Raw genomic sequence first — 12,361 nt, forward strand, 5'->3', positions numbered from 1 at the left:
GGGGTATAAAGTCAACAGCATTAATTATAAAACACTCTGTGGTAAGATGGAACACTATTGCAGCTGAGATAGAGAAGTTTAGTTATTATAAAAGAAAAAAAAACAAAGAAATGTTAGCTGACATACCATACAAGCTAGTGAAAAGCAACAATCCATTCAAATAAGCCATTTTTAACAAAAAGATACATTTTTTTCACTAATCTGTGACTAATCTTTCACTCAAACCTTGCAAGTAGAGATGTCACAATACTCAAATATTTAGGTAGGAGCTTTACCCAGTTAAATGCCATTTTGTTGCTAATATAATAGATAAAATGAAAACTAGCAGTTATTCGCTAATTGCATAAATGCAGTACATTCTGCATTAGCCCATGCCTCACTAACAAGCTATAAAACACAAGATATAGGCAGAAATCTAAGCATAATCTTTATACCACTAAGCAAGAATTTTCCGATTTCTTTTCTTCTGTTCCTAATCATTTATTTGTAGTTAATGTAAAATTCCAACCAGTAGTACCCAATTTGAGTTAAAATTTTACATCACAACTTGATCTAATCTATATATTATTTACAAAACTGAATACATAGAGCATACCCAAGACCAACTCTGGACACAAGTTTCTCTGAGTTATTGATGAACCTCACCTCCACAGCGATGGAGCTGAAAGAGGCCATCAACCACTAGTAGAAACATATCATCTATCTGGAGCAAGTCATTGGCTGTTCTGTTTACGCAACACCAGTTTTGCAGTTGTAGTTTTTGCTTTGACTGTAGGTGCTATTGCAATGACACATTAATGACTGTGCCTTAACTGCACAGCTTCCAGGTGAGGAGGGTGTTGGAAAAGCAGCAGCAGAAAGGCAGACAGATCATGCACGCAGTTGCCACAATGAAAGGCAAACAAGGGGCACCAGCACAGGAAGCAGGCGTGGGTGTGGAGGAAGATGCAACCCGACACATAGTCAGGGTCCACAGACAGTGGTGACATCCGAGTGTGCTTCTTCAGTGCCACCAACTGAGCCTTACAGGGAGGCAGCACGAGTGAGACCCTGCAGGTGAGGTCTGCAGTACACCACGAAGGCGGTGTCCTCTTAGCAACTTCCTGTATGACTCAGACATCACCACTGTCAGTGCACAGAAAAGATTCGGCCTGGGAGAAAGGCACTGTCTCACACAAGGACAGCAGTTGGTGGCAGGTTCTCTCTCTTTCTCTCTCTCTCTCTCTCTCTCTCTCTCTCACACACACACACACACACACACACACACACACACACACACACGACATAATGAAGAGTTAGAGGGGAAAAAGCAATGAAACATTCTGTTGACTTAGCCAGATTTGAAACCCGGTGGTATTCCGGTTGGGGTGACTTCATTCTCAGGGCCACAGGTTTGGCTGCACCTGGTGTTGTATAAATCCACCGTGACATCCCTAGAGAACTGCACTGTGACATCCCTAGTCTTACACTAAACCACTGTGATAAAGGAAAAGGCTTCTCAAAATCTCACATGTTCTGCTCATTCTGTCATTTATTACCCAATTATCCGTTACATTTCCAATCACTTTACATAACCAACCATTTTCATCGTTGTCACACTATTGTAAACCACATCAGCAAGTTAATACATAAAGCTTTGCATTTCAAAAAACTAGACACTTTAGTAACAATATTACAAAGGTTTTAGCTTCAAAAATAACTGAAAATGAAAAAAATAAACTTTTAAAGAATTAGCATCATAAAATTAATTTATTCCAATAAAAATACAAAATAATATTATGACATTGACCAGATATGAAAGTCCCTCCCAGAAACAACTCTATTAATGATTGAGAAAGCACTCCTTAAAGAAAATACGAAATAAAATGAAAAATATGTAAATATGTTTAATTTTTTTCTTAGCAAAAAATCTTTCTAAAAATAACAATGAAAATTTGTCTCAGTACAAAGGCTACATTACTATTGAAAAAATACCAGCATGAAGAAAAGGTACATATTTGACAGTAGAAAAATGATTTCAGTGAATCACAATGTCTAAAGTTTGCAATGAAAATAAATCTGCAATAAAGATTTATGCCTTTTTTCTTTTCTTTTTTTTCTATTTTTTATACAAACAGTACAAACAGTATTGCACATAACAACAAATAGTCGAGGTTAAGTTATAGCCTTCAAAAAATCGACTAGTTCAAGTGTCACACCAAGGAAAGGCCACAGCAGGACCTGTGTTACCCAGGGGCTTCCCAGTCAAGTTGCAGGTCAGAACACCTCTGTGTTTTAAAAAATAATTTTTTTGAAGGACCCTCTCTTTTAATATAACATTAACAACTTGGGGGCACATTTATTTACAAAACAAAAGGGAACGTGTTATAATTTAATAAACTAAAAAAGTTCTCTTTAAAAAAATACAAACAGAAGAACTCTTTCACAATCCTGGTCAGTCGCGCACAATCAACGCTTGATTAGAAATATACAAATTAAGGGAAAGTAGTTTCCACCATCTATTCACAACGTTCAGCACCAAATGGAGTTTATTTTTTGTAACCTATTCTTCAGGACAATGTTTTTTGTCTTCACTTTAGCTTTATGCTGTACAATCTTCCAGCTTTTTAAAAAATCTCAGTGTTATTTTAATACATGAAAGAGGGGCGCTTCTTCAAAAAGTTTTGCTTCTTTCACATAATTAGGTAGATTTCTGTAGGTTAGATATGATCTTTAATATTATAGTTATAAAGCTCTAACTTCTTCATTTTCAAAAAACACAAATAAGCATGAAAAAAATAAAGTTACCCATCTGTTAAATCATTTTCTTGCAGAATTAAATTAATATATATTTTTCTGAATAAACTTACTTAGAAAATATCATTTTCTTTCCTATATTTCAAAATTGAGGTATTGCAAAAGATCATGTCAGTCAGAAAGCATGCCTTTTTCCTTAAAAACAAAAAAAAATCTGCCAACTTTTGAAAACTGTCTAGAATACAAAAAGTAGTAGTGCATAACAAAATTTCTTGTACAGATGAAAAAAAAACCCACAAACATAGAAAAAAACAAACAAAACCACACCGGGGCTGGAAAAAAGCAATTATTACCAAAAAGCCTTAAAAAGGGGAGAATTCTAAAATAAGCATTTTTAATCCAGTAAAAAACTATTTTGTTTTTCCTTTTTGAAAACAAACTATAGCTTGAGAGTCAGTAATTGCAACCAAACATGGGAGAACGAAACAAAAGCAACACTAACTTAAGACAGTACAAGGACATCACAGCACAGAAAACACAGCGACTTAAATCTATTCTGCAGTGTCATATCCAGTCAGATTGTCCCCAGAATTCCAAAACATAGGAAGAAGATTAAAAAAAGATTTACATAGTCTTGCAATCATTGTGTGTGTTTATATATTACTATCTGCAGCCCAAGGGTGAATGCTAGAAAAATGTCCACGCTAGTGCTAGCAGGCCTCCATTCTAGACCACGCTAGGGCTAGCAGGCCTCCATTCTAGACCACGCTACGGCTAGCAGGCCTTCATTCTAGACCACGCTAGTGCCAGCAGGCCTTCATTCTAGACCACGCTAGTGCCAGCAGGCCTTCATTCTAGACCACGCTAGGGTTAGCAGGCCTCCATTCTAGACCACGCTAGGGCTAGCAGGCCTCCATTCTAGACCACGCTACGGCTAGCAGGCCTTCATTCTAGACCACGCTAGTGCCAGCAGGCCTTCATTCTAGACCACGCTAGTGCCAGCAGGCCTTCATTCTACTCAAGCTTAACAGGATAAATCCAGGGAATTAAGTAGTTAGTTTCTCACCCAGACAACCAACTCTGCCCAGGCCATCTTATTTTGTACAGACATTTCTTTAGCATCACCATTACACAACTTTCTTAAAAATGTGCCTAGTTTGTCAATCTGACAACTTATCTCTATATCCTGTATATATTCTTAGTGTTTGTAAGCTAAGATGAGCTCTTTGGTTTTCTGGACAAGGTCTGAAGCTATGTAAAATGGTGCAAGCACTAAGAGATTGTAACTAAGAGCTCATGTGTTAGTTTATAATATACCAGTTATGAACTGTCAAGTTCGTTAATGTCTGACAGAGGCTTTAAACAGTTAAGTTTGATCACAGTTAGACATAATCACTTTACTATATAAAATAAATTGCACAATATATAACAGAGCACCGCAAAGTACTTCATCTACCATCCACAAATTTGCTTGAAGAATATCCTACACCTAGGTTTTATATCGGTTGTAATATAGGTCATTCTGTTATGGGCTCTTCTCATTCAGAGCATTCCATTTACTGAGGCATGCCTTCCTCTGGTCAATTACCAATTCTTTGAATGAAAAAAACTTTTTTTAAAAAATGAGTATTTTATAGCTTATATAGATTCTTAATTTGTGCATTGTGGGAACGTTTTATACTAGACATTGGATATAAAATTTATTGCATGCAGCAACCTGATTAAGTAAACATGCAGTCAGAAATAGTGACCTTCCACCGAAGCTTTCTGAAGTCTATTCTGATCTCCTTTCGGCAGCTGACTCTATCCCTAAAATCACAAAAGTGTGTTGTTGGGTTTTTGTGTTTAATTGATATCTTAGCCTGAATAGAGTATTATGGTATTAATAATACCATTTTAATAGCAGCAAAAGCTATTGCAGCATAAATTTACATAATACTAAAAGATCTAACCAAAATCCTCGGCAAAACAAAAATCAAACATGAAGGAAAAATAAAAGATCCAGCTTATGAGGTATCCTTACAAGTCAAAATAGAGAGCAACTAAAGGCTTATTTTCATGAAGGGTTATCCTTACTCTAAGTGACCCGAACTAATGATTGCTGAATTGTTGTGAAGTTTTTGCTACATCTGCCACCTACTCACGAGTATTACCTTTGGTAAGTCTTGTTCTAGGGGCAACTCTCTAAGTTTCTGAAAATAAGTGCATGCTCCAGTTCAAAACAATCAGAACAACACCACCACAGCAACAAACAAAAGAATCACAGACAGTAGCCTGACGGCCGCTAATGAGAATGGCAGCCTACATACTGTCACGAGTGACAAATCAGGTATAAAAAATTAAGGTACCAAGCAGACAAAGGTGTGAATCAAAGTGCAAATCAGTACCATTCTACACTCTGCAATTCTGCATTATACTGGACACTGAGTTCAGTAATATGACTGTAAATAATAATAATAATAATAATTAATAATAATAATAAAAAGACCCAATTCTTCTTTAAAAATCAAGAACGAATGCACAGATTTCCAGAACACCGTAAGCCCTGAGGCAGTGCCCTCTCTCTCCCCTCCTTGTTATCTACTCCAGTACTGTGGCTGGGTCGGCCGTGGCTCAGCTCCAGCGGAACGGGACGTGACGAGGGCGGTCGCCTCCCTCCTTCACCAGCGGTTTGTGGAACTCCCGCCCGGCTCGGGAATGTATGCTCGCCCAGCAGTATTCACAGTAATACTGCAGACAGGTGACGTTGGCACAGAAGAACGGGGCAAACTTCCCACCACAGCGTGTGCCCTGGCACTCATCACACATCTGATCATCCAGCACATATGGCTTTACTTCAACCTGGACCCAAAGAGGAAAGACAGAGAAAAATGGTTTAGCAAAGCTTCCTCACATGTCTTGCTTTTGAGAGTTTATAGTATAGCTTCACGGTACGTCTCAATCAGATGCTGCTTTCAACTCTGCTGATACTGGATGGTAATCGACAGCATAGGCTTTGGAATAAGCTCCTTGATTTACTTCTTGTGTGATATGAGACAAATTCTTAAAATCTCTGTGCCTCTGTTTGCTCTATGACTATATCTGTAAAATGGGTATGTTTTCACACACATAAACACATCTAACACACACACATTTGTGTAATCTGTAAATGGGTATAACAGTGTTTACATCAAAGGGTGCTGGGGAGGATTAAGAGGGGCTGAGCTGAATCCTGAAAGCTGAATCCTGAAAGCTGAATCCTGAAAGCTTTGTCTGACAGTGCAGGACAAAGAACACTGCAGGGAGAGGAAGCAGCCAGGACAAAGGCCATAAGCAAGAGGAGGCAGGCACATCCTTGGGAGATGCTGTGGCTGGAGCCAGGCCTGAGGGCAAGAGGCACACTGAATATGGGAGGAGCTGAAGGGTACACTGCTGTGAGGCTGTGCACCTCAGTGTCGTAGTGATGCAGCTCCCTGAGACTAACACCCCAATACTGCATACCATGGACTGGAGAGTAAAAGGGACTCACAGCTGAGGTGTTAAGAAGCTACTATAATAATTGGGGCTTTTTTAGTTTTGGAACTTTCTCTGTTACCTTAATCTCCCCCCAACACTGGAAACTTCAATAGAAGACAACTTTTCATCACAGCCCTTTAGGGAACATTTTTATATCTAAATGAAGCAAAGCTGTATGACTGAAAACCAAAAGAAGAAAAAAGTTACCACGTTCTCACCCACTTTCCTTTCCTAGAACTTTAGAAAAGAAACATCATTAACTTTATTTATTTTTAATTATTATTATTATTTTTGAGATGGATTGTCACTCTGTTGCCAGGCTGGAGTGTAGTGGTGTGATCTCGGCTCAATGCAACCTCCACCTCCCGGGTTCAAGCCATTCTCCTGCCTCAGCCTCCTGAGTAGCTGGTATTACAGGAGTGCACCACCACGCTCGGCTAATTTTTTGTATTTTTAGTAGAAATGGGGTTTCACCATGTTAGCCAGGCTGGTCTCAAACTCCTGATCTCAGGTGATCCGCCTGCCTCAGCCTTCCAAAGTGCTGGGATTATGGGCGTGAGCCACCATGCCCGGTTGAAATACTATCTTATTGTGGTTTTGATTTGCATTTCTCTAATGATGGACAATGTTTAGCATTTTTTTCATGTGCTTGTTGTCCATTTGTGTATCTTCTTTGGAGATACACAACTCAATGAGGAAATGCATAGAGAATAATTCACATAAGAATTCACAGACAATTCACATAAAAATGTTTATATTAGCTGGTTGTGGTGGCATGCACCTGTAATCCCAGCTACTCAGGAGGTGAGAGGATCACTTGAGCCCAGGAGTTCAAGCCCGGCCTGAGCAGCATACTGTTTCCCTGGCTCTTAAAGAAAAAAAGAAAAAAAAAAAAAAAAGATGTTCATATTTACTTGTAGTCAGGAAAAAAAATTGATGCCATTATTCTCATCAGACTGGCAAACATTTAAAAGAGTGATAACTATTTCTCATCATTTGCTGATAGAAATATGAATTGCTACAACTTTTTTTTTTTTTTTTTTTTTGAGATGGAGTCTCACTGTTGTTGCCCAGGCTGGAGTGCAATGGAACAATCTCAGCTCACTGCAACCTCCACCTCCTGCAACCTCCACCAGCTCACTGCAACCTCCACCTCCCGCAACCTCCACCTCCCAGGTTCACCTCCCAAGCCTCAGCCTCCCAAGTAGCTGGGATTACAGGTGCCCACCACCACACCCAAATATAATTTTTATATTTTTAGTACAGATGGGGTTTCACCATGTTGGCCAGGCTGGTCTCAAATTCCTGACCTCAGGTGATCCCCTGCCTTGGCCTCCCAAAGTGCTGGGATTACAGGCGTGAGCCACCACACCTGGTCTGCTACAACATTTTTGAAAAGCAAACTAGCAAATTATTCAAATTAAAAATATGTATACCCTTCAACCCAAGAATCCCAGTGTTGGCTATTGTTCCAGATGCAATCCCAATGCTTGGAAATATAACCACCAGAAGTGAGGACATATGTAAAGTATATCTACTGCGAGACTTGTCCACAATGGCAAAAAATCAGAAACAAAGTAAATGTCTAGCTACGGGGAAACACTTGAATAAAATATGGGTTATCCATTCCGATGGAATATCATGCAGCCATGAAAAAGACTTAATTATGCTCCATCGGTTGATGAGAAAAGATTTCCATTACATAGGGACATTAGGACCAAGTGGAATGATGGCTACTGCAAGCTGTAAAATGCTGAACAAACATACGTAAGGTCATGTAATACATTTGTGCTGATATTTGAAAATGCAGTATTAATAAAACAGCACCTTCTGTCTATTTGGGCTTCCAACTAAGCTTGGTAACAGTGCTCCTTACTGGCTAAAGGGTTTTGGGGGATCTAATCTACACAGTAGTTCAGAAGATGTGTCATGAAGGCTTTCATGACTGCCTTGAGGCCAGAGGCACACAGTGATGCCTTATTTACCAGCTTTCTTAGGGAATAACATATACTTCAAGTTATTTTTCCAGAAACCAGGCACTTCTCCTTTTTGGTGCCAAAATATCTTGAATGTTGATGTTTTTTGACAAAAATCTTGCTAAAATGTACTAGTTCCCCTCCCCCTCTTAGATAGGAGACATTATGAACATTATTCCTAAGGAATGCCAAGTAATACAATGCAGTAGAGAGTTTTCACTTTTTCTGTCAGCCCCCTTCAAAATCTGGTGGTCCGTTATATCTAAAACACGTTCCAAACACCTCTTTTAGGTTTGCAATTTCCAATCATTTTCATTTTGCCTGGAAAGTTAGAAAAATCAAGTTTGTGAAGAGCTGAACATTAAATGCCAATAGATATAACTCTTAATATGGTGAAAAAAAATAGGCTGGGTGCAGTGGCTGATGCCTGTAACTCCAACACCTTGGAAGGCTGAGGCAGGAGGATCCCTTGAGCCCAGGAGTTCGAGACTAGCCTGGGCAACAACAACAACAAAATTAGCCCTGCATAGTGGGATGCACCTGTGGTCCCAGCTACTTGGGAGGCTGAGGCGGGAGGATCCCTTGAGCCCAAGAGCTAGAGGCTGCAGTGAGCCAAGATCCTGTCATTGTACTCCAGCCTAGGTGACACAGTGAGACCCTGTCTCAAAAATATATATGTAATAATAGTAAAAATAAAAAACAGAATGTGGCTTTTGGATTGCTACTGTGCTCTCAGGGGCCTTTCCTGAAAGCTTCCAGAGGGCAGTCTTCCAGAGGGATGAGCGGTGCTGTCCCAGCAGAGCTGCTCCTGAGGGTGTCTGAAGAGCAGAGGTTTGCCTAACGACAAGACACACACCATGATGATCCACAAACACAGACATGCGAGTTAGCTACTATGACCTCTCAAACAGCAACAGGCAAACAGTATTTCTGGATTGAAATCAACAAAAGAGAGGCAGAGCAAGATGGAAGAGCAGAAGTCTCTGCCGATCAACCTCCACCTGACCCATGCCCCACAAGAACAGGAAGTTAGTAACAATCTACACAGAAAAAAACACCTTTAGAAGAACCAAAAATCAGGTAGGTCCTCCTAGTACCTGGTTTTATCTTCATATTGCTGAAAGAGGAACTGAGGAGATAGAAAAATAGTCCTGAATCACCAAGTATTTAAACCAGCCTGCGCCTGAGGGGAATCTCCAATTCCAGCAGGGGGAACTCGAGTTCCCCCAAGCCTCGCCACTGTGGGCTACAGCGCTCTGTGTCTCCAAATCAACTTGAAAGTCAGTCTAGGCCATAAGGACTGCAACACTTAGGTGAGTCCTAGTGCTGAACTAGGCCCAGAGACAGTGGATTCAGGGGGCACATGGCCTACTGAGACATCAGCCAAGGGAGGGCTGGCATCACCCCTGCCCTAACCCCAGGCTGCACAGCTCATGGCTCCAAAAGAGACCTCTTCCTTCAGTTTGAGGAGAGGAGAGGGAAAAGTGGGAAGGGCTTCGTCTTACGTCTTGGATACCAGCTCAGCCACAGAAGGACAGGGCACAGTCAGAATTGTGAGGTCCCTTTTCCAGGCCCTAGCTCCCAGGTGACATTTCTAGACACACCTTGGGCCAGAAGGGAACCCACTGCCTTGAAGGAAGGACCCAGTCCTGGCAGCATTCATTACCTGCTGACTGAAGAGCCCTTGGGCCCTGAATAGCCAGCAGTGATACCCAGGACCTTGGGTGAGCCTCTGAGACTTGCTGGCTTCAGGTACCAGCAAGGCCACAGTTGGGTAGAGCAGTGGGCAGGCTCCTGGGGTCCCCAACTCTAGGATTTGACTCTTGGATGGCATTTCTGGACCTGCCCTGGGCCAGAGGGGAGCCCAGTGCTCTGAAAGAGGGTTTCAGGCCAGGCAGTGTTTACCACGAGCTGACTTAGGGCCTTAAGGGAATGCTGGACTTAGTCTGGCAGTACTTCTCATGGCCTGGGGTGGCGGTGGTGGAAAAGTGAGACTCCTCCGCCTTTGGAAAGGGGAGGGAAGAGTGGGAAAGACTGCAATTGTAGTTTGAGTGCCAGCTCAGTCACAATACAATAGAACACCAGGTAGACTTCTAAGGTTTCCCACTTTAGTACATGATGCCGGGACAGCATCTCTGAGTCTGCCCAGGGGCTTGGGGAAACTCACCGCCCCGAAGGGAAAGACACAAGCCTGGCTGGCTTTGCCACCTGCTGATAGTAGAGGCCCAGGGCCCTGAGTGAACACAGGCAGTAACCAGGGAGTGGTTACGGCAGGCCTTACGCAAAAGCTGGCTTCAGGTCGGACACAGCACAGTCAGAGTGGTGGTGGCCACAGGGGTTTGTGTCACTCCACCCCCAGCTTTAGGTGACTGAGAACAGAGAGACTCTTTGTTTGGGAGAAAGTAAGGGAAGAGAACAAGAATCTCTGCCTGGTAATGCAGAGAATTCTCCCAGATTTTGCCCAAGACCATCAAGGCAGCACCTCTACGAGTCTGCAGGAACCGTAGTAGCTAACTTGGGCTTAGGTGACCCCTAAAGCAGAAACAGCGTAGAATACAACACCCAAGTCCTTTCACATATCTGGAAAGCCTTCCTAAGAAGGACAGGTATAAATAAGCCCAGGCAGTGAAGACTACAATAAATACCTAATTCTTCAATGCCCAGACACCAAAGAACATCTACTAGCATCAACACCATCCAGGAAAACATGACCTCGCCAAATAAACTAAATAAGGCACCAGGGACCAATCCTGGAGAAACAGAGATATGTGACCTTTCAGACAGAATTCAAAATAGTTGTGCTGAGGAAACTCAAAGAAGAGACAAAGGTCACTATATAATGATAAAGGGGTCAATTCAACAAGAGGATATAGAAATTTTAAATATATATTTGGGCCGGGCACAGTGGTTCACGCCTGTAATCCCTGCACTTTGGGAGGCCAAGGTGGGTGGATCACCTGAGGTCAGGAGTTTGAGACCAGCCTGGCCAACATGGCAAAACCCCGTCTCTACGGGGTACAACACCCCTGTACTATATTAGTAGGCATGGTGGCAGGTACCTGTAATCCCAGCTACCCAGGAGGCTGAGGCAGGAGAATTACTGAAACCTCAGAGGTGGAGGTTTCAGTGAGCTGAGATCGCGCCACTGCACTCCGGCCTGGGTGACAGAACAAGACTCCGTCTCAAAAATACATACATACATACATACATACATACATATATATATATATATATATATATATAAAAATTGATTATATATGTATGCACCCAACACTGGAGCACCCAGATATATAAAGCAAATATTAGTGCTAAAGAGAAAGATAGGCCCCAATACAATAATAGCTGGAGACTTCAACACCCAACTTTCATCATTGGCTAGATCTTCTAGACCAAAAATCAATAAAGAAACATCTTTATTGATGAAAGATGCAGACTTAATCTGCACGACTGAACAAAGGGATCTAACAGATATTTACAGAACATTTCATCCAAAAGCTACAGAACACACATTCTTTTCCTCAGCACATGGATCATCCTCAAGGATAGACCATATGTTAGGTCACCAAGTAAGTCTTAAAACATTCAAAAAATTGAAATAATATCATGTATTTTCTGTAACCATAATGTAATAAAACTACAAATTAATAACAAAAGGAATTTTGCAAACTATACAAATACATGGGCCGGGTACAGTGGCTCACACCTGTAATCCCAGCACTTTGGGCCAAGGCAGGTGGATCACTTGAGGTCAGAAGTTTGAGACCAGCCTGACCAACAAGGAGACACCCCGTCTCTACTAAAAATACAAAATTAGCCAGGTGTGGTGGCGCATGCCTATAATCCCAGTTACTTGGGAAGCTGAGGCAGGAGAATTGCTTGAACCTGGGAGGTGGAGGTTGCAGTGAGCCGAGATATTGCACTATTGCACTCTAGCCTGGGCGACAAGAGTGAAACTCCGTCAAAACAAAAAAAAAAAAGAAAGAAAAAACAAATACATGGAAATTAAGCAATATGCTCCCGAATGACCAGTGGGTCAATGAAGAAATTACGAAGGAAACTGAAAATTTTATTGAGACAAATGATAATGAAAACAGAACATACCAAAACCTATGGATAGAGCAAAAGCAGTACTAAGAGGAAAGTTTATAGTGTAA

General features: G+C 41.4%; 1 protein-coding gene across 15 annotated transcripts in view; it reads right to left on the bottom strand.

The window, feature by feature from the left end:
* Positions 1-2,285: 2,285 nt before the first annotated feature.
* CPEB3 (cytoplasmic polyadenylation element binding protein 3) overlaps positions 2,286-12,361 on the bottom strand; it is a 243,785-nt gene continuing 233,709 nt past the window's right edge. For all 15 annotated transcript variants that reach the window (XR_012417948.1, XM_045361193.3, XM_074002203.1 and 12 more), the window contains one exon: positions 2,286-5,577. Coding sequence is in view for 14 of the 15 variants with exons in the window: in XM_045361193.3 (XP_045217128.1) it covers positions 5,350-5,577 (228 nt within the window). In the remaining variant the exon portion in view is untranslated. The remainder of the gene's footprint in view (positions 5,578-12,361) is intronic.

The sequence above is a fragment of the Macaca fascicularis genome, chromosome 9, assembly GCF_037993035.2.
Source record: "Macaca fascicularis isolate 582-1 chromosome 9, T2T-MFA8v1.1".
NCBI classification, from domain to species: domain Eukaryota; kingdom Metazoa; phylum Chordata; class Mammalia; order Primates; family Cercopithecidae; genus Macaca; species Macaca fascicularis.